At 46.7% G+C, this 25,621-nt stretch overlaps 1 protein-coding gene across 4 annotated transcripts in view; it reads left to right on the top strand.

Moving 5' to 3' along the window:
* Positions 1–20,498, top strand: part of MAPRE2 (microtubule associated protein RP/EB family member 2) — a 160,834-nt gene extending 140,336 nt beyond the window's left edge. For all 4 annotated transcript variants that reach the window (XM_029219249.1, XM_029219250.1, XM_029219248.1 and 1 more), the window contains 3 exons: positions 6,496–6,635; positions 11,447–11,605; positions 19,807–20,498. In XM_029219249.1, the coding sequence (XP_029075082.1) occupies positions 6,496–6,635; positions 11,447–11,605; positions 19,807–19,881 (374 nt within the window). In that variant the 3' untranslated portion in view covers positions 19,882–20,498. The remainder of the gene's footprint in view (positions 1–6,495; positions 6,636–11,446; positions 11,606–19,806) is intronic.
* The last annotated feature ends 5,123 nt before the right edge of the window (positions 20,499–25,621 follow it).

Genomic DNA, 25,621 nt, shown 5'->3' with positions numbered 1-25,621 from the left:
CGCAGTGTGACAGCTCTGGTGTCAGTTTAGTCACTTAGGAAACCCTCTTCCTGTGGGAATTGTCTCTTTTCATCAGTCCAACCCCATACCCTCTCCCCCAGCAGTGGCCTTATTTACTTATTTATTTTAACCTGGTTCATATCTCAGTTAAACAATAAAACCTGTTTGCCAAGGTAAAGGGGATAAGGAAATGATGTCAGGTCCATCCACAAATGATTAATCAGTGTAGGTACAAGGTACCTTCTGTCATGTTTCAGTTCTGTGGGGTTTAGGTTTGTTTTTATTGATATATAATTGACATATAACCTTATATCAGTTTCACAGTTTGCAAGGCAGAAATAGAGACACAGATGTAGAGAACAAACGTATGGACACCAAGGGGGGAAAGCAGGGTAGGGGGTGCTGGTGGGATGAATTGGGAGATTGGGATTGACATATATACACTAATATGTATAAAGTAGATAACTAATAAGAACCTGCTGTATAAAAAATAAATTAAATTTAAAAAAACAAAAAAATTATTAGTTTCAGGTGTACAACAATGATTCAATGTTTATATATATTACAAAATGATCATCACAACAAATCTAGTTAACAACCATCACTACACAGAGTTACAAGTTATTTTCCTCTTGTGATGAGAACTTTTAAGCTCTGTTCTCTTAGCAACTTTCAAATATGCAATACAGTATTATTAACTGTATTATTACTGTAACTGTGTAATGCCATGCTGTACATTACATCCCAGGACTTATTTATTTTATAACTGGAAGCTTTACCTTTTGATCCCCTTCACCCATTTCATCCCTCCCACTCCCCGCCATGGGCTTTTTAATTCAGTGGCGGGGGGCTGGGGGGATGCTCTCAAAGTAGAGAAGAAGCTGGGGACGACCAGAAGCGTGGTTGCTTCCTGAGTGTGTGTGTGTTCTTAATGTCTCTGTGGTTCTTGTCAACAGTATTAATGTCATATTTTTAGCTCCTCTGTTTATGATTTTGGCAGAAAGAATACGGCAGATTATGTGAGAAGAATTTCTAAATTCCATCAGAGCCCTGGCTGCGAAGGATAAAGCCAAGTATAAAAAAGGATAAAGTGCTTTTATTTGCTTCATCGTTATGAATTCATTGGGCCTCATAGGCCCAAAATGTTGGCACATTTTCCATAAACATTAAGCAAGCTACTAATTATTGACATTAGACACAGCAGTGCTCTGGCTTCACTAAGGCAGTGAATCAGGCCACTCTTTGTATTTTACAACTATGGTTTAAAATGTTTTAGCATCATATTTATACCCCAGCTCCTGAAGGCATTAATTAAGACAACTGCTCAAAGACTAGCATTGTAAATCATGTCCATATCCAATGGGTAAAGTCAGAGAATTATAGGGACTTGCAAGGAATTTATGTCTACTTTCCACCGCTTCTGAAACTCCTTTTTTATTTTGAAAGGGGAAATTAGTGGAGAGAGAGAAAAGCTTGAGGGAAAAATGATTCTTGTAAAACAGGACTACCACTAATTATATTTTCAGGACATCATTAAATGCAGCTCGACAAAAAAATTGAAATGTTTGATAGCTGCAGGAAAAAAAAATCTATTATCTGTATTATTATTATTATTGCCAAAGTAGCTGTACTCCCTTTAAAAGCTATTATGTAAAATGTTTTTCGTTTAAGCATCATTGAGCAGAGAGGCATGGGAAGGCCCAGTAGTGAAATCACCAGTGGACTTGGAGGCATTTAGGGAAGCATGAAGGCAGCTTTTGAGAACCTCAGTGTCTAAAGCCAGGATTAGACACTATAGAGGACATTATTGGGTCACTTCACAAAAATGGAATATGAATTTACATAAAAGTATTATATCAGTGTTAAATTTACTGACATTGATAACAGTACAGTTTTCTGATAACATCCTTATTACAGCAGCCCGGGTGAGTGAAAAAAGAATATCTGTCACCCCAGAAGCTGGGTACTCCTTAGGGTATGGTGTTTTGAAAGAAGGTAGCAAGGCTTGTAAAACAAATAAACAAAAACCTAGTTTTTAACCGACTAATGAGCATGATATAATATAGGATATTGTCTATCATTATTTATTCTAATAAGTTAAACCATGGAATCATTCAACACAATGAACAAAAGGTTGCATTTTCATCTTTATACATTTTAGTATTTTAGCCTTAATCACGTGATAGCCGTGAGTGGTCAATTATGTTCATATCAAATTGCAGCCTGTGAGGATTTAAAGAGCTCAGTTTACATTCTTTTGAAAATGAGCTTTGTGTGGTTTTTAAAAACTTTTAACCTCTGAAGATACTAAGATCTCCCTCTGTCTTTCTTGGTCTTTCATTTCTTTGCGTTTATTCGTTAGAAGGTAGAAATGTACAGTTAACTTGGTGCTGACCTCTTGTATTCTCATTCATCAGACATGCATTTCCCTCGATTATCAGTTTCTTTCCAAACAACTTAATCAGAATTTCAGAACCCCTCTCATTTTAAATTTCAAATTCTAATTACTCAATTGAGCTATTAAATTTTTCAAATTTGTTTTCCATTCTTTGTCCATATTCTGGGGGCAGAAGCTTTTCTTCTGTCCCCCGTGTAGGGAGCATAGCGGGTAGAGCGTGGACCAAACCCCCTCTTCTCCACTGTCCCCTCCCCTGCCCTGCAGCAGGGGGATGCCAGGTCTGACTCTCACTGCCTTCATCTTTCTCGTCTCAGAGACCCACAGCCTGCATGCACGTGTGCCAGTTTGAAGGACCTGGGGCTCTGCACCCCAGCTGACCTTTACAGGATCCGTGAAACACAGATGCCACTTTAATGCCGAGACCCTGTGAACCACAGTAAAGTTGGACTCTGTCAGTAGCAAGGGATGTGTTTCTTCAGGAAAAAGCTGGAACTGGGACAGCGTCAGTAACTGCAGCAGCTCTGGCCTCTCTGCCGTGAGCCACCCGGCATCTCCTGTGACCCCATTTCCCTCCCAGCCAGCTTCCTCTGCGTATTTTTAGGCTTTCTTTCCCTGATAACTTGGTCTTACATGGGGCTTTGGCTTGCCGTGACCTCTTCTACTTTAACTTCATATCAAACGTTTCAGGTTTTTCCAAGCTGCATTTGATGATGTCCTGATAATATAATCAGTGATAACCTTGTTTTACAAGCAATCAGCTTCTATTCCTTCCACGCTTTTCTTTGAAAATTTACATGAGACTGGGTGAGGCAGAGTATAAGAACATGAGTGTGTCTGGTGGACCTCGCTCAGCTCCTGCAACCAGCCACGTCATAGCTGCTGACCTGCTTAGGGAGGCCTGCCCAGGCTGGGTGGGTGGGTCACTTGCTCTGTAGGGAAGCCCCTTCCCCAGAGCTGTTCTCTTCAGAAGAGGCATGGGCGGAAGCATGGCAGAGACTTGGATAGGACAGCCCAGCACAAACCATCTTGCTCCTCCCTACTCAGAGTTAACTGTTTACTGACTGAATTTACCCACATGAACTACTGTCTTGACTCCATCTATACAGGGCCTAAGTAATAATGGAAGGTGAACTTGAAACCAAGTAAGAGATCTCTTTCTGGGAGGCTGGTGGGATTTGTTTCGTTTCCTTCAGGTGTTGCTGGCTCCTGCTGTCAGTGACTTTGAGGTTGGCATCAGCTCCTCGAGCTTCCCCTGGGATCTTTACCCTGGATAGATGCCTGTCCTAGGCGTTCTTTCATGAGTTATAAAAACTTATTATTGAGTGTCTCCTCTGGATCAGGCATTGTGCTTGGCCTTGGGAACATAAAATAGTAAACAAAACAGACTCAACTCCTACCTCGTGGGGATTAAGTCTAATGGGAGAAGTAGGCATTAAATAAATCACTGTACCATTACCGTTGATGGGTGCTATGTGAAGGGTGTGTGAGCCACCACATTTAAGCTGAGACCCGAAGGCTGTTAGACATAGTCACTCAAAGGAGGGGAGGAAGAATTTCAGGCAGAGGGAACACAGCCCGATCCCAATCCGTGGTCGTGTTTAGAACATTGCCTTGTTCCTGAGAATGTTGAGTGTGGCCATGCCTGGGCTTTTTTTTTTTTTTTTTTTTTTAAATATACATTCATTTGCTTTATTTTTTAGATTCCACATGTAAGTGATAACATAGAGTATTTGTCTTTCTGTCTGTGGGCATTCTTAAATGACCCACTCCCACCAGGTCATGAGCTCCTGTAGAGCAGGGACTTCCAGTACAGGGCTCATGGTAGGCACTTAATAAATATGTATTTAGTAAATAAGAGGGGTTGGTCATAGACAGTCTTTGAGCCACTTTCTGTTAGACTATTTTTATATTAAAATACGACAGATTGCTCATGAAAAGGTCTGAAGTAACTTGATTTTTCAAAAGCTGCTTCCCCAGCGAGGCTGGCTGGTGGCCACCCTTGGAGAACGCTGTTTGTCAGGTCAGCACGTCCTCGCCCTGCCTCTCCTGCTGTTTTCCACGCTGTGTTCTTTACCCTGTTGGCTTAGCGTGGAGTTAGAGAAGCTGGCCAATGGGACACGGAAGCTATGTCCAGGAGTGTGTTTTCTGGGCTTTTGCAGAGATGAAGCCTCCTCACAGCTGTTGAGCAAAGCAAAGCATCCGCTCTCTAGACAACTTGGGAAGTTCCGCTGCATAGGTGAGGTTTCCAGGTCACTGAAGGTTTGAATACTCAAACTTTTTAAGTCATTCCTAATTTAAGCATCCTCAGTTTTACATATATTAGGCATTTCCCTGTATTTTTAGAAGAATTCTTTCTTTCTTTATAACAGGCATGTATTTTAAACGGTATGTTACTGTCAGTGCTTCTTGAGGGTGTGTATGACTCTGCATCTCTCATGACTCTGAAGACATACAGATAGGAATTTTATAGTCTTCCTGCTTGCTACTTTGTAATTAGGAGATTGGTTGAAACTTGTAACTGCTGCCAGGGTGCTTGCCTTTTTCTGATCTCTTAGTACCAATAAACTGTAAAATTGGAAACCATACAGCCAGGTTTTATTTACTTGTTCGTGTATTTAAACATTTGTTCCTTCATCAGATATGTGTTCCGCCAAGTATTGTGCTAAGCACTGAGGTTGCAAAGCTGAGCATGATGAGTTCCTTGCCCTCCAAGAACCAGAGGAGCAGAGTGTGGGGGGACTGTGGTGGAGAATTGGGCCAGCGGGAGCACCTACACCAGACTGAGCTGTTCTGAGTAAGAGGGAATGGCTGGGCCCCAGTAATGACCCTGAATTTCTAAACCCATGGAGTGTATAAACTTCACTGCATATATCTTGTGCCATCTGTTTTGCCTGCAGAGGCCATTTCCTGTGTCTGTCAAGTTCTAGATAGTGAGAGCCTGTCATGAGCTGAGCTTCAGGTAGATGAGGTCTTACCTGACATCAATGGTCCTATTTTTTTTTTTTTTTGGCCAATTTCTATCATTATTAGTGATGCTACTGAATAACTTGGTTAAGGTCCCAATCCTCAGGCTTCTCTGTTGCAAAGGCATATCTTTCACCCTTTATAAGCAACTTATAGGGTAGCACCTTGACACATGTAAACATCCCGTCCTCCAAACACTTCTCAGTGTTTTAGAGTCAATTGATGAAACTTTCCTGAATCAGTTATGTGTATTGCAAAACTGTGATTTTTCTAGCATTTCTTTAGCATTTACTGGCTGTCAGTGTTCTGTGGAGATATTTGGATTCTCCCTCTCCCCTACCCTCATTATGGACTAGATTTTTATTTATTCAGTGCATTGTAATACATTACAGCCATCACTCTTTTTGGTATGCAAACGGTCCAAGTCTGGCCAGTTGGGAGCCCCTTTGGGCTGGCCCCTGACATTCATTAATCCTTGAGCACATCCTTGCTTTTTTACATGAGATGTCCCAGGCCCACCTTGTCCTTTCCCTGCCCCAGCCCTGGAATCAGCCATATCATATCTCAAGAAGCCCTTTTATTGCAGAATAACATTTAGAAACCAGGACTTGGGCACCAGGAGTGCCTGTTGCTACAGAGATATCATGGCCCCTAGACTCTTTTAATGGCTAAAACTAGGAAATACATTAAAAGAGGAAAAAATAGACATGTGCATTGATATTTCTCCTCAAGTGTTATTCTCTTATAAGGTCTGTGTTAGAAATTCAATTATGGTGGTGCTCTGAGCTTATCAAAGAACCTTTCCTCTTTAAAAAAAAAACAAAAAAACTTAAAATCCCTTTGTATCTGTTCTCATCTCTCTGGAGGGAGAAGGGACAACCGCATTAATCTCATGTCACTTGAGAAAAACAACCAGTGCTCAGAAAGGTTAAGTAAGTTGCCCAGGATGATTCTGTCATTTTATCGAGTACACTCTTTCTAAGCGTATCTGTGCTACTTCTGTGCTGGCAAGAGATCACTGGCAGTGTCTCTTCTGTGTTTTAGTAAATTCCTTTTATATCACACTTTTGCTACATACCTAAAAAGCATTTCCAATGTTGCCAATATTCATAATTTATTCTGGGTCCTTTCAGGTGCGGCTAAATCAAGTCCAGCATCTAAACCAGGATCCACACCTTCTCGTCCCTCATCAGCCAAAAGGGCTTCGTCCAGCAGCTCAGCATCCAAATCTGATAAAGATTTAGAAACACAGGTCATACAGCTTAATGAACAGGTAACTTGGCATCCCCAGCTCTGTCTCTGGGAGCAGTGACAGGTGTCAGGGGGTGAGATGAGCAAACTCCTATGGGCTTGGGATAGGGGGAGGGAAGCCACGGGGATCAGTGGCTTCAAGCAAGTAAGAATGAAAGGAACTATTGGGGCAGATAATCAGTGGCCCATTGTGAATAAAAGATGTTAAGTCACAAATCTCAAAGCTATACATTGAGACAGAGGGACAGATGACTCGGCTTTAGGTAAATGCAGGTATGCAGGCCAGCCTCCCCCTCCCGTACACCTCAGTGCCTGTTAGGAGCTCCAGGCTAGACCATGGCCACTTCTAGCCAGTCTAGATTGTGTTAAAGGCATCAGGGGTTAGTCTCCCTCCTTCCTTCCTTTCTTTCGGCAGCTATCTGTTAAGCCTGTTCGATGTGACAGACACTATACTTGATGCTGATAATATAATGGCAGCAAGATAGAGAGCTTCCCTTCCCTCATAGAACTTACAGATAGCAGCCACACACCATTGTCTATTACACAAGCAAAAGCCAAACGGCCGAACACTTCCCGCAAGAGTGAAAGTACACAGGAGCACTGAACCCAGGAATAGGGCATCAGAAAGGCCACAGTTAAATAGAACTTTCCTTTTTACCTAATATCCCTAGGATTGCAGTAAATCTAGGTCTACTGCCTTCGAAATTTTCAATATAAAAGCTTAGGTACGCTTTCTAACAATAGCTAATTTTGCCCAAGAGTATACATAGTTTAAAAGTAATAAAACAATTGGTAGCATAGGGCCCAGCGCAGAAACCACCCACCCTTGCCCTGAGTTAGGAGGAGAGTCTTTTTTTTTTTTTTCCTGTACGCGGACCTCTCACTGTTGTGGCCTCTCCCGTTGCGGAGCACAGGCTCCAGATGCGCAGGCTCAGCGGCCATGGCTCACGGGCCTAGCTGCTTCGCGGCATGTGGGATCTTCCCAGACCAGGACACGAACCCATGTCCCCTGCGTCGGCAGGCGGACTCTCAACCACTGCGCCACCAGGGAAGCCCAGGAGGAGAGTCTTTTATCCTGGCCACTCCCACCCCTGGGAGAAGAGCTAATATCCCAGGTGCCCAGGCTGTTCCCAGCCACTCACTGGGCATGGGCAGATCCCGGTGATTAATCTGATTCTTGATGAGCCAGCAAGAGTCTGGAAACAGTTTTTGAGATAGTTGTATATTTGCAAACAAGAATCTAGTTAAAAAGCAAGCAGTTGCTTAACTAGGGTGTTTCTTTACAGTTCTGAACACTTTAATGAAAAAGGTAAAACCTTAAGTCATCCGGTGCATAGGACTTTGATTTAGAAACTGTGGAATGTTCTAATTACCTGCTGATCCTCAGTTTGAGCCCTTATACAATTTCCAGCAATGAGTTCTCCTAGAATGAAAGGCAGTTAGTACTGAGACTGAGCTCTAGAGCCCACGAGCCACAGCTGCTGAGCCCGTGTGCCGCAACTACTGAAGGGCGCGTGCCTAGAGCCCATGCTCTGCAACAAGAGAAGCCACCACAATGAGAAGCCTGCTCACCGCAATGAAGAGTAGCCCCCACTCACCGCAACTAGAGAAAGCCCGCAAGCAGCAACAAAGACCCAACGCAGCCAAAAATAAATAAATAAAATTTAAAAAGAAAAAGGCAGTTAGGACAGCCCTAATTAGCCTTGGGACACATGCCTGAGGCTCTAAGCAAAGTAGACCTGAAGAGAGTCGGGTGTGGGTCTGTAATACTTTAGATTTATAACCCTTTTCTCCGTAGGACTCAAATTCTTTTGATATCTTTATTATCGAATGTTTCTTCATCTACCCCTACCACACCCAGTTTCCCAAACCACCAACCCAAAGTAGAAACACATTGGAACCTCGAGATCCTGCCTGCCCCTCTCTCGCTTACGGCCTTCGCCAACCAGCCCCACTTCCTCTCCTTGGGGCTGGCTCTGGGCTCCCAGTAGCTCTCCAATCACACACAGAGCCCCAAGGGCCCCAGCCATCTACGATGCTTCAGCTAAACTGTTGTCCCATCCAAAATGCCACTCTAGAGAAGACACGGAGAAGCACATTCCAGTGGCCTTCCTCCTCCTGGTTGTAATTCCTTCATTACTTCCAAAGGCCTCACTCCCGGGCTGTCCCCCCATGCATTCACATGGAGGAGAGTGTCCCCGTACCTCCATCTGCCCCCCAGAGGGAAGGTCGGACACATCCTACATTGTAAGCCTTCATTCACCAGCTGTTTACTGAGCGCCTCCTTCAGCTGTATTTCCAAGGCTATGTTAATGCTCCCTCCATTTTCTGTCCCCGAAGCCTACAGGGTGCTCCCCAAAACTGGTGGGGAGCCACACGCAGTCATCACTGTGTTGGAATTGAGGACACGAAGACGAGGAAGGGCCAAGTAAAAATGCCCGGACCAAAGACTGAATTACAGTGGTAATAGACAAAGTGACCAGTGCCGTAAACTTTAAGAATTCTCATTCACTTGGCCTCATGCCTTGATTTGGGCAGTCTCCCATGACATGCTATGAAAGCACCACTGTGTTAGAGAATTTCAATGATAGAAATGAACCAAAAGACACAGGGGAGGAAAAGACATGACTAAAATAATCAGGGGTTGTTTCTGGAGAGTAGGTGAGCAAACAGGTGGTGGGATGGGGTCCCTGCTTGTGCTCGGGGACCACGGGGGCTGAAGAGTGGGGCCTGGTTAGCCCTCACAGACACTGTCCATGGCTCGGGCTGGAAGGCTGGGCGGATCTACAGTGTGTGGACACCTGAGCGGTGGAGAATTGGGAGAAGAGAACTTCCCCTTGACTTTTCTCAAGGGTCCATCCCCAGCATCGCCTCCACTGCTTAGGCTCCTGCTCTGACATGTGCGGGAGCAAGGAGGCATCGGAGTGGGACTGTGAAAATGGCATCCCATTTGCCAACGGATCTTTCATCAAGTAGTTTAGGTCCTATTGGTTTTTACCAAGGAAAGTTTATAGCTGTGCATCTGTTAACCTCATGCATCTGGAATAGCAGCACAGGCCAACCTGGGCTGGGTGTTTCTACAAAGCCTCAGCTCTTGGTTCACTGTACAGACCACAGCACTTGAGAGGCTGACAAACCTGGTTTCCATGGGTCAGAGGCATCCAGAGACCCTTCTTGCCCGACACAGGGAAGGGGAGCTGGCAGACAGCAGACACCTAAACTACCACAGATCCGCTGGTGGCACCAGTGCAGGCTTGAGATGGGTCTGTGGTCGAGTCTGGGCGGGGTGGGGGGGAGGTTCTAGAATAAACAGTTTTCTTTCTTCTGGAATTCAGCCAACTGGGTTGCCTTCCATTTTTACAAATGTCCAAGCCATAGTATTATCAGAAATAAGAGTTAAAAGTTAGTGACTGAGGGAGTTCCCTGGCAGTCCAGTGGCTAAAGACTCCGTGCTTCTACTGCAGTGGGGCATAGGTTCAATCCCTCGTCAGGGAACTAAGATCCTGCAAGCCGCAAGGCGTGGCCAAAAAAAAAGAATAGTTAGCGACTGATCCTCCTTTGCTTTGTAACCAGCTACATGAGGGCATCAGTGAGGTTTAACTCTGAGGAAGAACCATATCCTTGAGTCTTACTGGATGGACACAAGTTTGCCAGGTGCACAAGGAGATGGACACTGCATGTGCTGAGTATCTGTTTGAATGAGTCAATAACTCCAGACAGATAAATAGCATGTACCAAGGCCCGGAGTTACTAGAAACAGAGAGATTTTCCACTCCAAATGTAATCTTTGGAAATCTGTGAAGGGTGGTTTTTCATATACTGAAAGAGAGATTTCTCCTGAGGAGAACCATGAGAGACCTAATTCACCTCCTAAAGAGATTCTCTGCATAAATATAAATGATCAAAGGGTTCAGAAAACTTGAGGGATTCTCCGAGAGCAGGAAGGGGGTGATGGTTTGGGCCTGTGTGGAGCTGTTCGGCCTGCAGCCTGGAATTTGAGACTAGATCTGTCTACACTGCCTGTGGTGTTTCTTCAGCCCAGGTGACGGCTCTGCCAGCCTCAACCCTTGCCCTCTTCCCTTCACCAGCGCCATCTCCGTAACCACCGTGAGAAGCTGCAAAACCCTTGAACCCGCATCAAGGGAGAAAAAAGGGAATGAGGGCTGTTCTGCTGAGGGACTGGAGCTTCCACATCTTCCTGCCTTTCATGTGATGAGCTCGAAGCCAGAACTAGAGGAATTAAGACAGATCCACTCAGCCTGCTTTTAGTCTCGCCCAGTTTTCCTTGTGCAGCCACGCCCCAGTCCCTTAGTAGGAGCATTTGTCTAGTTTGGTTCAGGAACATGTATGAAGGGCTCCAAAGTCGAGGGCAGCTCTCAAGTGACGTGAAGAAAGGAGGTTCCGCAAAGCGCGTCTGAAGGGACCACAGTGCCAGCCCCTCCCTCCCCTCCCCTCCCTCCTCCCACTCTCGCCTCTCCCTTCCCTGTAGAGGATGAACGAGTTGGGGGAAAGATGTGCCCCAGCCCAGGTTAGTTACCAGGAGAGGAAGGCTGACTCGGAGCCTGGGTGGAACTGTCTCGGGCAGAAGGATCCCCAGGCCTCTGGGTATAAACAGTCGGTTGACAGGAATGACAAGTGTGCTGTTGAAGCTGGGCATTCGGGCCCAGGCTCAAGCTCCAGCAGCAGCCCCTTGGCTCTCCCCGGACCTGCACGTCGGTTATTTTTGCACATCTGTCTTTTCATGTTTCGCATCTTTATACACAGGCACAGTTGGTCATTTATTTCTTATGCTGTAGTTTGAGGGTTTTCTTTTCCACCTTCCCTCCCTCACAGGTACATTCGTTAAAACTTGCCCTTGAAGGCGTGGAAAAGGAGAGGGATTTCTACTTCGGAAAGTTGAGAGAGATTGAGCTCCTCTGCCAGGAACACGGGCAGGAAAACGATGACCTCGTGCAGCGACTCATGGAAGTCCTCTACGCTTCGGAAGAACACGTGAGTGTGAGCAGAGCCCTGAGGCTTGTGTTCCAGAGTGATGCTCTTGGTCAGAGTGCAGTGGTGCCGAGCCTTCAGATACTGCCCTGGGACCTTAGTGAGGCTTGCAGCTCAGCCAGTGCATATGATGTTCCCAGAGGAATAAACACGATCGTCGTGATCCATTGACCCATGCTTATGGGACCTGCATTCATCAATCTGGGAAGAGATGTGTGGATGGTTGCCAGTTGTTGGGGGCAGGGGACCGGGGGACTTCGACTGAGAAAAATAGTCTTACACAGCCAAATCTCAAGTGGTTTTCAGCTCTCTGAGCAAATGAGCAGTAAGAATGTGTGCAAAGATTCTTCACACAGATCAGAATGTGGTTAAAGGAAAAATTAATCTAGATGCTTTTCCCATCCCCAGAAGTCCCACAACTGTTTTTTCCTTCATAGCTGGCTGTCTTGGTTACACTTTGCCAGTACAGAGCAGCATTGTGTGACAGCCCTTTGTGGAAAAATACTTCTGGAAGGCCTCCTCTGTGGAGGCCCCGCCCACCAGGGTTGCTCCCCACGAGTGGATGTGCCGAGGGGGAACCCAGGATGTGGCTCCGTCCGCGCGTGGAAAGCCGATATGAGGAGCAGCGGAGGAACATGAGTCTCAGGAAGCGAGGAGGGGAAGGGGCAGGATAAACGGCAGGGCCCAAGGCAGGTCACCCCAAGTCCGCCCAGACAGGCAGGGAGAGGCCCTGGCAGCCGCAGTGGGAGCCCCGTGGGGCTTCACTTTCATGAGGGCGGCGCGGTGAAAGGCAGGAGAGCACGGGCCAGGGTTGCAGGCGTCCTGCTGCCAGGTTGGGGCTGAGGAAGTGTTTGGGTAGGTGTGATTAGGAGGCCTGCAGGTGCCCTGAGGGCTCTGTGGTCGAGTTGCACGTGTGTTGGTATTTCCACAGAACACAGGAAGCCACGAGCAAGTTTACTTTTATCTTATTTCAGCCGAATACCAGGCAGTTGTTTACTCCGTGTAAGATTAAAATCCTAGCTCTGAAATTTTCCTAAACTGTAAGAAACTGTCTGGAGTTTGGGGACTCCCCAGCACTTTTTTTGTCTCCCCCAGATATGTATATATTCTTAAACCTCTTTCTCGGTTTAGCTCAGACTATAGATCTTGAAGCCCTGGTAATCCGCCTGCCCAGGTCCCAGAGATAGCGACGGCTTTACAAAATATTCTCACTATTTTCAGATCTGACGGAAGAAACCACAGGTTGGTTTGTAGTGTGTGTATCTGCGCCACCCAAAGTGGCATTTTTATGACGTTCTGTATGTAGAGAGTGCTTTGGCATGTGTCAAGCGCTAGACGAATTATGGTTATTCCCTTCACAAGCTCGTTTGAGGCTGAATTCGATGAGGTCTGGGCAGCAGCACCGTGAGCCCGAGTGAACCGTGCTGCTGCCCATCCGGGACGGTGCCCGCTCGCGGGAGCGAGGCGGCTTGCAGGATGGAATCTCCCTGCTGATGCTAACCTCGAGCCAGATCTTGTCCCAAAGGAGGAGTCGTTGTGAGGTAGCGCCGTTAGGTGAACTCCAAATTAAGGGTTGGCAGGGCCACTGAATTCCTAGCTAATGGCAGGTGGGGCTGGCCTTCGGCAAGAGCTCTTGCCTCCTGAGAGTTCAGGAGTGTCTTCCTGGGTGACTACACTCAGTTTCTGTTAGACCGTTTATATGCCCAACACCCCCAGCACACACACCAGCACCAGCTTACCGCGGCCTGGATTCAGAGAGCCATTCTTGCAGTGTATGGGCAGTTAACGCTCACGCCCCTCAAAGAAGTAATACTTCAGAGTATCATCACTCATTAAGACTAATGGGTTTAGCAGGTCCTTTCCTCAAACTCTTGGGATGGGAGATGAGGGGGAAGGCCGAGGGCTTTACATGTATCAGCTCCTTTAATTGTCTGGAGAATCCTATTAGGTAGATATGTGTGTTAGCCCATTTATAGATGAGAGAAACTAAGGCAGCCGAGAGGTTAAATAACGCTCCGGAGTGAATAAGCAGCGTAATTTGCATTTGAACTCGAGTCCTGAGTTCGTGCCCTCCCTTCTCCAAGCCTGAGCCACCTTTTAAATGGGGAACATGATAGTAGTAATAGCTAACCTTGAGCATTTAGCATGTGCTAGATATTACGTTTATGTTCTATATATATATTTCTCACCACATCCTTACGTGGTGTACTATTACTTATCTCTGCTTTACAGATAAAAATTACTTGCTCAATGACCCATCTTTATTTATTTATTTATTTATTTTTTGCGGTACGCGGGCCTCTCACTGTCGTGGCCTCTCCCGTTGCGGAGCACAGGCTCCGGACGCGCAGGCTCAGCGGCCATGGCTCACGGGCCCAGCCGCTCCGCGGCATGTGGGATCCTCCCGGACCGGGGCACGAACCCGTGTCCCCTGCATCAGCAGGCGGACTCTTAACCACTGTGCCACCAGGGAAGCCTAATGACCCATCTTTAATAAGCTCCGTCACTACCCAGGTTTCTCTAACTCAGAGCCCAGAATCTTAAGGACTATGTTCCCTGCCTCTCAGTATATTGGGTGCCATGGGGAAGGGAAAAAGTAAAGGCGGTACCTCCTGGGGGAAACTGCAGGACAGACTTTGTCTAATTGACAGTACTGAGTTGCATGTGTTCTGTATGTGAAGAAGGGAGTAGTCAAATTCCTACCTGGATTTTCTCCCAATAATTCCCTTCATCTTGTTTTGTTGTTTGACACCTTCAGAAGTATCGTCTTGGCCTCTTTCTCTGGGCAGTCTGTTTAATTCAGCATCCGCCAAGAACCTCCATTTTTTCATCCGCCAAGAACCTCCATTTTTTCATCCGCCAAGAACCTCCATTTTTTTCTGGCGGGTAGTGTCACTAAACCCACCTTTGTTGTTCTGACTGGCACTGTGATGATGTCATCAAATAGAGAGAAACGTGGCAGGGAGGAGAGAGAGACAGTGGCATCACTGTTGAGTGTAAGCTAAGGAGTATCCAAAGTCCAGGAAGAGATTTAGAGGCAGTAACCAGGCTACTGGAATCTGGAAGGGAAAACAGACTTAACACAAACGTAACACGTGTGGGTTACCAGTGCAAAGTCTTCAAATGCAGCTGCTGCCTTAATTCTTCTCATTCCAGGATAACTTCTAATGCAACTCTGTCTGGACAGCTCCAAAAGAAACACATCAGGCTATGCTGAGTTTTCTATGGAGAATAAGCTGGAATATGCCAAGCATCCTTGTTTAGAATGTGACAAGACCCATTTTTTTAAACTTCGGTTTCTATATAGAGAGAAGGCGAAGGCTGTCTGCCACATGCCTGGACACTGCACGGTATTTTCCATGCTGCACACGCACACACATGACACTTCTTACAGAGGCGGATGGCGAGACGCTCAGGAGTGGCTGGCCTGCTCTGCTCTCTGCTTCCCTTCCTGGAGGTTCATGGAACCGTCCTAGACACCTTAGAGCCGCAAGCATTTGCCTCCCTCCCTAAGCGTAGCGAGTCCTGATTCTGTGGTAGCCTCCCAGCTTATCCAGCTTCTACCATTGAGGCAGTGAGCCTTTAAAAAGCTTCCACGCTTGCCTAGGAAAGGCATCACTTGGGAAAAAATGTGCTCAGAGGTTGCTGGGCCACTGCACCCACCCGCAAGCTCTCTGAGCCTCCTTTTTCCCTCGCTGTGCTTCACCCTGACACTGTGTCCTGTTTTCAGGCCATTCACACACTTCAGTGCTAGGTGGACGTGCAGCCACGGGGGGCATGATGTCTGGGAAAAAATGCCGGTACTTAATGCATGATGCCGCCGGTCGGACTTCTGTGCACATCTGAGAGGCAGAGATTTCTGGTTGGTTGCCTCCCTCCTGGAGATGAGAGGGGCGCTGAGGAATGAGAGGCTGCAGTGAGTGCCTGCTCTTCCGTTCACCACAGGTGGACCCGACATTGACACTTCAGGTGGAGGCATTCGCTGGAGAGGCCTCCTCCTTCAGTCTTTATTTAGTGATATCTGGTCTTTGATTCTCTTGATCAAGCAATCCTAGGATAACATGTTTGGAAGATGTAGAAATCCAGATGAGAGTTTTGAGTGTGGAAGTAAACAGAGGCAGTTCAGTTTGCAGTCACAGAAACCTAATGGAAGTTTCCAGAGCAGATGGCCAGCTGGCCGTCCAGTGCCTCTCATTATGATTCTCATTATCTTCACTACTTAACTAGGGGCCACAGGTGTCTGGGCTTAACGTCGTTGGTTAGCTGCTGCCCTGTGGATCTGTAGGCTGAGGGTCACCTGCTAATACAGAGACACTTGTTTCCTGAGGTCCTGTCACGGAAGCCACTGTCAAATGACCTAAAGATACTCCCCCCTTCAGCCCACATCTTTTGAATTCAGCCTGCGTTTCTGTCGCTGGACGCAGCATTGGGTTTATAGAAAACAGACACAGCCCCTGCCTTAGAAGAGCTCACAGTCCCCTTGAGACAGACAGGGGCACCACTAACTGGAATTTGTCAGGTTGTGATAAACGCAGTAATAGACACATAAATAAACTTGTGTGGGGAGCACATAAAGACAGCCTGGAGGGACAGGCAAGGACTTCACAGAGAAGATGACATTTGTGTTGGCCGTGGAAAGATGATTAGGAAGGTCAGCAGTTACAGAGGTAAGACGGGGGAGTATTTTTCCAGCAGAGGAAATGGCAGGAACAAAGCGGAGAGGAAAGAACAGCCGGACTCGCTGGTGTGAGTGGCGGCGGATGAGCCTGTTGTGCGCTGCCTCCTACATCTGGGAAGGTGGGAGCCATGCCCCCTCCCCACTCCCTGCAGCCCAGCTTCTTGACGGCCCTCCCCCTCCTCCCCTCCTTTGCCCCCGCTCTCCTCCCACAGTAGCCGAGAGCATTCTTCAGTACTGTCCTGCTTGCTTCTCCTTCTAATGATTATTATAAGAATAAGGAATGCCAGAGCGTCACTCACAGCTGTGGGTGGATTTATATGCAAATATTAGACTTAATTAAGTAGGTGGCGCCCCAGTGCTTTAGTCACATCAGTTTGGCCTAGGTTTCGCCTGGCCTTCTCCTCACCTGTGCGTTTAAGTTCTTCTTCAGTCTTGCGTGGGGCATAAGAGAAAGATCATTTTGGTGTGTGAGTGCCTCCACGCGTGGGTGGGGAGCTCCCAGTGGTGATGTGCTACAGCTGCCTCAGAGTTACTGGTGCGTCCTGCCAGACTTTCAGAGCACCTTAATTTGAACCCCCAGCATTAGCAATCCATTGGTAACCCAGGACGTTTGTTCTTTATAGCCACGGTACCCAATAAGAGTGCTCTGGGGTCCGCAGTTCCTGCAGATGAGATGCATGACCTCACAGCGGTGCACCGTGAATGAGGGAGCTGCCCTTGGCCGGCTGGAGACAAGGGCACCACACCCACCCCCTGGCTCATCAAGTATGGAAAGGAGGCCCGAGGGGGAGCCTTATCTAGGGCGTTTCTAGTCCCGCAGCTGGTTTGACAGGCCCACAGTTACTTGAATCCAAATCTTCTGACTTTCAGTCCTGAATTAAATCCATTATCCCACAGTTAACTCACAGTCCATGATGTGAGCAAATAAGATTTTCTGTAAAATGTCAAACAGATCCTCATTTCTGACGATCTTCCCATCAGCAGCCTAACACTCACAGAAACGATTATGTAAGAAAAGTGCACTTCAGACCAGCTGAAGTCTGGGCAATATGATATGGAAGGCACCACACTGGCATTGAAAGGTTAGGATGACGAATACAACATCTCTACCCCTTAAGGGACTCAGAGGCTCAGAGCCTGGCTGAAGAGGCAGCCGTGGAGCCAGCCAGTGGGGACACACGAGCACACGCCCATACACACACAGGGCTGCAGTGTGCAACCTGATGGAAGCATGAATCAAGGATGTAAAGCTCAGAGGAGTGATCCGTTCTGGGGTGAAGGCAGTGAGAAAGGCGTGGGGAGGAGCGTGCGGCAGAGCAGACATCCGGAGCTCCTGGTCCACCATCCTGGTCAATTCCCATGAGCGTGACTTTCCTTCTTTGCCCCTGGACTAGAGGGAGGCTGGTGGCTCTTCCTCGCTTGTTCTATCCCAGCAAGAGGTGCTCTCCTGCTCCCAGGAGGGCACCTCTGTCCCTGAGGCACTGAGCCGAGAGGACCACCCTCACGTGTGCTGAGCGGTGGGCAAAGAGGCTTGTGGGGGACGCTGCAGGGCCGGCCCGGGGACGAGCTGGCAGAGCCTGGAGCAAAGGGGGGCTTGGGAGGCTCTGAGGTCAAAGGACATCGTGGTTAAGGAATTAAGGAGCGAGGTGTCCCGAAGCACAGCAGGATGTGGGCAGAGAGAGTAGGATTTGGGCCTTCACATTTCAGAGGTGGAGCAGTTTTAGGTATGACGACAGGGTGTGGTCATGGGGTGAGCTAATATTTATTAAATTAAATAATGTGCTTCTTGAAGACACCAAGCCAGTAAGGGACGGTGCTAGATTTGAGCCCAAGTCTTCAATACGATGCCATTTTCTACTCTTGTCATAGAAAAGACTATTTTTTAAAAAATTATTTTTACTTCTAGAACATATTCCAATGAGTTACCAAGAAAAAAGAATCACAGCTCACACTTACATTATGTGCCAAACACTGTTCTAGGCACTTCACCTATTTTAACTCAGAGTTCTCTGTTGAATTCAGTGACTCCGTTGATTCTTTGATCAGTGACACTCATTGAAAACCCTGTTAAATGGGCACTTTTGTCCTGTCTCCCACTTGCACAGATGAGAAAACCGAGGCACATAACAGTTAAGTCACCCAGCTTGTAAATAATGGATCTGGGAGATGAACTCCAGTTCCATGCTTATAACCTTGACATTATGCTGCTTCTCAGAAGACAAGTGGCGCGTGACCTTGGCTGGTAGTCTGGGTCATCTGTTCTTGCACCCCCTCTGATGTCTTCTTCCTGACACACATTCATTGAGTTGTACAGTAAGCAAGGTCTGACACAGATGGATGAGGCCCTATCCCGACATCAGTATCCTCAGGATCCAGTGGATGAGGCCACAAGGTTCAAGACAAACAAGATTACAAGTCAAAAGCTTTTAAGGCCAAGGAAGAAGCAAAATGCAGGAGGAGGGAGAGAATCCTGGCTCAGGGATCGGGGGAAAGGATGCTGCTGTATTTGAGTTGGATCTTGACGGGTGTGTCCTTGGCTAAAGGGAATACGGGCCAGACAGGAAGGAAGTGTGCAAAGTGCAAGCGAACACAAGCACGTCTGTACGTCCCAGCGTACGCTCCCGACTGCATCGCAAAAGCATTGTGCATTCTGGAGGGAGCAGTCGGCCCTATTGATTAGCTACGCTCCCTCTGCTTGGGTAGTAAAGAGCTAATTATCCTTTGCGAGATTAAAAAAAAAAAAAAAGAATTGGCAGATATAGCTGACCAGGGTTTATGTTCCCTGGAGTTTTGTGTTCGTGATGTGCTTCCCCTGGTTATACACAAGTGAGTAAATAGGTCATTTGAAGCCAAGTAGAGGAACACCTCAACCATCAGAAAGTAAGCAAAAAAAGTCCTCACATACCCAAAATAGATGTCCCGAAGTCCCTGAGCACAAGCTCCCAAGCTCCCCTGTTGGAGACGCCGTCTGGCTGGGGGCAACCCAGAACCATAGTTATTGTCCTTTCCTTACCTACCCACTCTAACGGGCTGCTTCTCTGCATCAGATGAGTAACAGATTATAACAAGGAGTCTGCTTAGCAGACATGCTACCAGGTGAGGAGGAGGACAGCAGGGCAGGAAACAGGAAGCCATCGGACACACTGCAGGGGCCTGGGGCCCTGTGCTGTGTCACAGCAGGCTCACTCGTGGTTATCGTGACGCTCTTGAGTCCTTGCATCTGGTTTACTGTCGTACAGCGGGTGGGAAAGGATGTCGTATGTTCTGTGATGACGTCCTTCCAAAATGGTCAGAAGGAAAACGTGGTGCCTAAAGCCTGCTGGCCGCGCTCCAGAATGGGCCGTTCCTTGATGGGGCGGGAAGGTGAAGGCATCCCTGCGTGTGCCTGGGCTCCTGGGCGCGGGAAGGCACTTGCATGGCAAAAGCCGTGGCGATGCCGTGCTGTGCAGCGATGGTGGGGCTGGGGACGCTGCAGGGCTGCCGGCAGTGAACCGCTTCAGCTGAAACCTCTCCCCCTGCCCCACAGGAGGGCCACCCGGAGGAGCCGGAAGCAGAGGAACAAGTCCACGAACAGCAGGCCCAGCAGCAGGAAGAGTACTGAACCGTCTCGGCAGCTCTCCACACTTCCGTTCTGGTGGGAACTTTTCTTCTGGAGAATTGGAACACCTGTGGCCTCAAGCTCATCAGAAACCAGTTGTTCCCAGCCTGCTGTTCCATCACTGCGCCGGCACCCATGCCAGCCACCGCGCTCGGTTCCCATTTCCTTCGCCAAGACACACTAGCTGTGGCCGTGGGCAGCCTCCCCGAGACATCACGGGGTCACGTACCTTCAACTTCACCACCTGGCTGCTTGAGATTGGGTCTGCTCTTTGCATTTCTTTCCAGAACAACTGTCCCCACCCCCACCCCACCCCCTTTTTATCCTGGTGTGAAACAATGGTAATTTGATATATGGTATTTATATTGGCATTTCTCAACCCAGTGTCAGTCACTAGATGTCACACACATTTGTGGTGCTTTGATGTTTGCAAGTCTAACCTCTGAACATAAATTTGGTCAGATAATAAATTGGAACAAAGGGAAAGAGATACTTGATATGAAAGCCATATGACAGTGACTTATTTCACAGGGAAAAACACCAAGTCAGTTTCTCCCTCTACTCACAAACAAAAGGGAAAAAAAAAAAAAAAGGAATCAAAACTAGGACGTCAGGGCCCAGCAGTGTTCAGACATTGGCATGTTAGACAACCACACAGTATGTTGTTAGTTTTGAAAGACATTCACTCAAGGAAAACACCATCTCGACTTGGCCCTCTAACTGCTTGCCCTTTCCCTCGCCTCCCCCCACCCAGATTCTCATGCTCTTTTCTTTCTCAGGGTCCTCTTTGGTGGGGAGCCACTCTCCTCAAAAGCTGTCATCAGTTGTCTGCAGTCAGAGGGGGTCTGCATGGGCACAGGTCCTCCTGCCTCCTCCTGTGGGTTTCAGCCCAAATCCTCTCATCCACACTAGGGGATTCCTACTAAAGAATGACTTCAGGGTGTGCAGCCCCGGGCGGCAGGGTCCCGCATCATGCTGCACACTGGCTGGAAGGCTGGGAGTGAAGACCTTATGAATAGGAGCGTAAGCCCAAGGGAGAATCCTGGTTCTGAAGTCTGCTGTTGACACTGGAATGACAGCACAGGAAAATCTGACTCCCAATGCTTTGTGGAATAAAGAATTCCCCCTCTTCAATACTATGGCCCTCCTTGTCATTGACCTTCGCTAAATCGTGGCAGTTCATAAACAGAGGAAACATTAATGAATTAAAAGCATTCCTTATTTTTTTTAACTAATATTTGCACATTTTCTTAGTATCTATCATCTTTCCAAATCTTTGCCTCTTCCCCACCCCGCCCTCTGACAGATGGTTTCCCTTCCTGGATCATTCATTTCACTTGGTTTCTGACTTTAGATTTTCTTTCACTTGTTATTTGACTTAGCAGGTGCAACAAAAACAGCAAACAAGTGTGCCACCCCACTTTCCTCTTAATTGAAAAGCTTAAAATAAATTTCTGAATTATGTATCATAAAGCTTTGACATTTCTTTATTAACTGATGAAATACTAATTCTAAATTCTAGCATTGAAGCTTTCCACCAAAAGAAGTCTTCTCAAAATAAATCTTCTGTGGCAGAGTGGTATTTACTGAGTAACCTGTGAAAAAGATTGCTTGTATTTTTGAGGTTATTACAGGACACTGTGCAGAACTGGACAGATGTTTCATGGGGTTTGGTTTCCCTTTCTTCTCTCTCCTGCTTGCTCTGCGCTACAGTGGCAGCTCGTTTCTCTCAGGCTGGAATACGGCCTGGCTCTCGGCGGTGACATCCTCCCACACCTGGTCACAGGGAGTGGTCGTGCTATACGAAGCATCGTGCTTAACAGTGTGTCGTCCCCACCCCCTCCCTCCCCCCCCCCCCCCGCCCCCCCGCCGCCCCCCCGCCCCGCCAAGCCTGTTGCACTCACTGAGTTTCCTTCTTTCTAAACAGCTCTTGTAAAGAGGCACAATAAATAATTCCATGCAGGTGATCCTTCAGTGGTTCCTGGGCGGTTCTTTGCTTGCCTTGGACATGTCAGTAACACCCAGTGCCAGGTGGATCAGGAACCACACTCCCATCATGTGGGTGCACATGATTACTGGGTAACGTGCATAAGCCTCACCAGTGACACTCAGCCACTCTGTTCCTCCCCAAATCCCCACCTTTCTCAGCTACAAACATACTGGCCATATATCTGGCAAAGACAACTTTCGCCAGTCATCCTACTTCCTTCTCCTTCCCGGAGTCTTGGGGCAGACTATTCATTTATTTAGAGAGGAGCTATATACTTCGCTTTCTGTCAACATCTGAAACGTCTTCCATTGCCCCGCATCGCATGGGACATCACTGATGCTTTGGGGAATCTTTGACAGCTAAGTATCCCGGTCCTCTTCGGCTGCACCCCAGCTTCTGTGCAGACCACCTCTCATTTCCCAGGACTGCTCCTTTCTCCCTGATGGCTTTACCCCATCATTCTCTCACCTCGGCAGCCAGTGCGTGCTTTCCTCTGTGGAGCCCCTCACGTGTCATCATGCTGGGCCGAGAAGCATTCCCTGGTGTGTGCTCTGCTCCTCCCTCTCAGAAGCCAGACTTCGGTCTTGGAGTCCCCTTCACACCCGCCGCAGCTGGTTATAGGACTTCCACTGCTCATATCAGGTAGGAAGTGATTGAAGCAGGGGGTAAAGAGAAAAGAGCAGAAAAGCAGAAAAAGAAAAGACAAAGACACACCCTGTTGACCCGAGAGAAGTAAACTCCAGAAGGGAACCAGGAACTCCTCCCTTCCCTGGTGAGTATTTCCATTATTCCGTTAAGGTTTAATATGCATTCAAATTACTTTTACTAAATAGTACATCATAAAGCTTTTGTTATATATTAAATGTAAACTGAAAGGAATGTAAACATATGTATTGTTAATTATAAATATAGATAAGTAATGACATAATAGATGAAAAAGTCTTATTCAGATGTATCACATTCATTTTACGTTACCCACCTACTCTCGCATGGTAGAATAGTTTTTTGTCTCTGAATATGTGAATAACTTGACTTGCATTTATCTTTTTACATATTTAATAAAAAAAAAAGGTATATGTTAAGATCGGCCTGGATCCATAGAGTCTTCAATTTTTATGCTAAAGGTTTCCTTTTGAGTGAGCACAGTTACACGAATTGGCTATTTATGTAAATTCACACAGAGCCCACATTTTATTATGATTTACATGGTGGGGGGCCTTGTTTTTATTGACGGCAAATGTTTTAACAGGAATTACAGGTTAGTATTTGATATCCAATGTAGCAGCTGTACTACCTTTCTAAAACTCTGCCAAAAATATTTTCTTACCAAAAAGAAAGATACACCATTCATTCCCTTAGGAAACATTCCACTTGCAAAGCAAACAAAGGCCTCGCTCCTGCAGGTTCACCTGCTCCATCTGGACAACACAAAGGCTGGGCAAAAGCAGGCAGGTGTTTCGATGTAAAGCTTTGTGGCAAAGCGACCTGTGATTGGCAAAAGCTCTTTGATTAAGTGTATTCTCCTCCCTCCCCGCCTACCAGTTTGCTGACTTTAACAGTGATGATTTATAGACATAAATGGAATACCAACCTTACAGGAATAACTGAAAAAATGTATTTGAACTGGCCCACTGCCCTCCTGGAGACCCTGTAGAACAGGTGACGACAGTCTGTTGAAGACTTTGCCCAGGAGCCTCCAGGTTACTGAGGTTCAGCGGACACCCTTTTACCCTGAAGGATGCCAGCCTTACTGAACCTGCTTTCAAGCACCACCTAGAGCCCAGTTTTGTTTCTATACTGTCCTCTGGCAACTGTTTTCCATTCATTTGCCTTTAGGCCCTTTCCTTTTAAAAGCAGAGAAGCAGGAAAATAAAGCTACCACCACTGCTCCCCACCTACGCATTACTCCACAGGGTACTTACGTGATGGAAGTCTGAGCCGTTACCTGGGTTGGGAAAGCTCATACTCAAAGCACACGTGTTTCCATTTAATTCACCAACCCTAGGGCTTTCAACACTAGATCTTAGACATTTGTGCACAAATACTCAAGAATACATGTGATTCATTTTACTTAAAAGGCACACTGGTGGACTCTAAACACATCACAAACAGTTCAAAAGTGGTGAGATAACATGTTTGCTCCATTTTATTAAATCTGAGATCATCGATAAAAATTTGAGGTGTTCCTACTGGTATTATGGGTAGGCCCATGAGTCCAGAGGGAAGGGAAAAAAGTTAATATACTTACACTAAGTTCGAGTTACAAGATGCCAGTTCTCTAAAATTAAACACAAACTTCATTTCTCTGACCTTTCTTATGCTTCCTCTTAATGGCTAGAACACAGCCACCGTGACCCTTTAGGCTGCTATTATGAGTAAATATTCATGACCCAACTTCTCAGCACTAACCCAGAGTCGCCAAACAGCACCAAGTGTGAGAACAGAGCATCTCCCTGGATGTCTAACAGCTCCTGTTTTGCTGAACTGGGAACTCATGAGACACTCTCCATTCACTGGAAGAGCTTGGGCTTTACTGCCTAACAGAAGGCAAAGCGTAAAATCCATTGAACCCTTGACCCTCAGATGGCACCAGGACTTCAGGTCACAAGACTGCCCAAGGGCAGACCCTTCCCCCAGGCTGTGACCTGGACCCCATAGTGTATCAGTAGGGCTTACACAGAAGGTGCATTTGCTAAGGCCTTGCCTCCTCCTGTTGGGTTTAGGATTGGAACAAAAAACTGGAACGCCCAGCTGGAGCTTATTTGGTGAATGCCTTTTTCTCTCTTTCCACTGACCTAAAATGTTGAACCTTTTGCCAAGTTTTAATTTCTTAAACAGGTTTCATTTTGTAACTATTTTATCAAGACAGGGTGTAAATTGTTTTTAAAGAGCAAGAGCACATTAATGTACCTTTGAATTTATGCTATTCATAACAAACTAGCCCAGTACCTAAATGCATTCTTTTTCAGAAAATAAAGTACACACTTCTTTCTGTGTAGCAAGAGCCCCTCATATTTTACACTATGGTATTCCTTTCAGTCTTGAAGGTTACCTGTATATTATAAAAAAAAATTTTTTTAAGATACATTTATCTTATTCACTAAAATGTATTGGTCAAATCTGACCATTTAAATGAGGCTTTAGAAATTACAGAAGTAATGAAAAGTTCCCATAAATGATTTCAGAATTTTAGTCTAATTCAAGTTCACAGCTTACTACTAGGACACTCTCTTCCAATCTGATACATTTATGATGCAGGTGAAATGTAGCCTCCTACCAATGGAACAGTTTTTTTACCAGCATGAAAGTTATGTCAGAGAAAGAAAATGTCTCATAAGCTAAGCCGTCTCAAAGACAGGTTCAGGGACCTTCCTGTCCTGTAGACATAGACACTGTCCAGTCACCTGAGCGTAAAACAAAAAACCATGAGGCAGAGAGAGCTTCAAGATGGCAGAGGAGTAAGACATGGAGATCAACTTCCTCCCCACAAATACATCAAAAAATATATCTACATATGGAACAACTCCTACAGAACACCTACTGAAAGCTGTCAGAAGACCTCAGACTTCCCAAAAAGCAAGAAACTCCCCACGTACCTGGGTAGGGCAAAAGAAAAAAGAATACACAGAGACAAAAGAACAGGGAAGGGGCCTGCACCTCTGGGAGGGAGCTGTGAAGGAGGAAAAGCTTCCACACGCTAGGAAGCCCCTTCACTGGCGGAGACGGCAGGTGGGCGGGGGAGCGGGTAAGCTT

The sequence above is a fragment of the Monodon monoceros genome, unplaced genomic scaffold, assembly GCF_005190385.1.
Source record: "Monodon monoceros isolate NGI ecotype Baffin Bay Population unplaced genomic scaffold, NGI_Narwhal_1 Super_Scaffold_1, whole genome shotgun sequence".
NCBI lineage: Eukaryota > Metazoa > Chordata > Mammalia > Artiodactyla > Monodontidae > Monodon > Monodon monoceros.
This window is presented reverse-complemented; position numbering and strand designations above follow the sequence as displayed.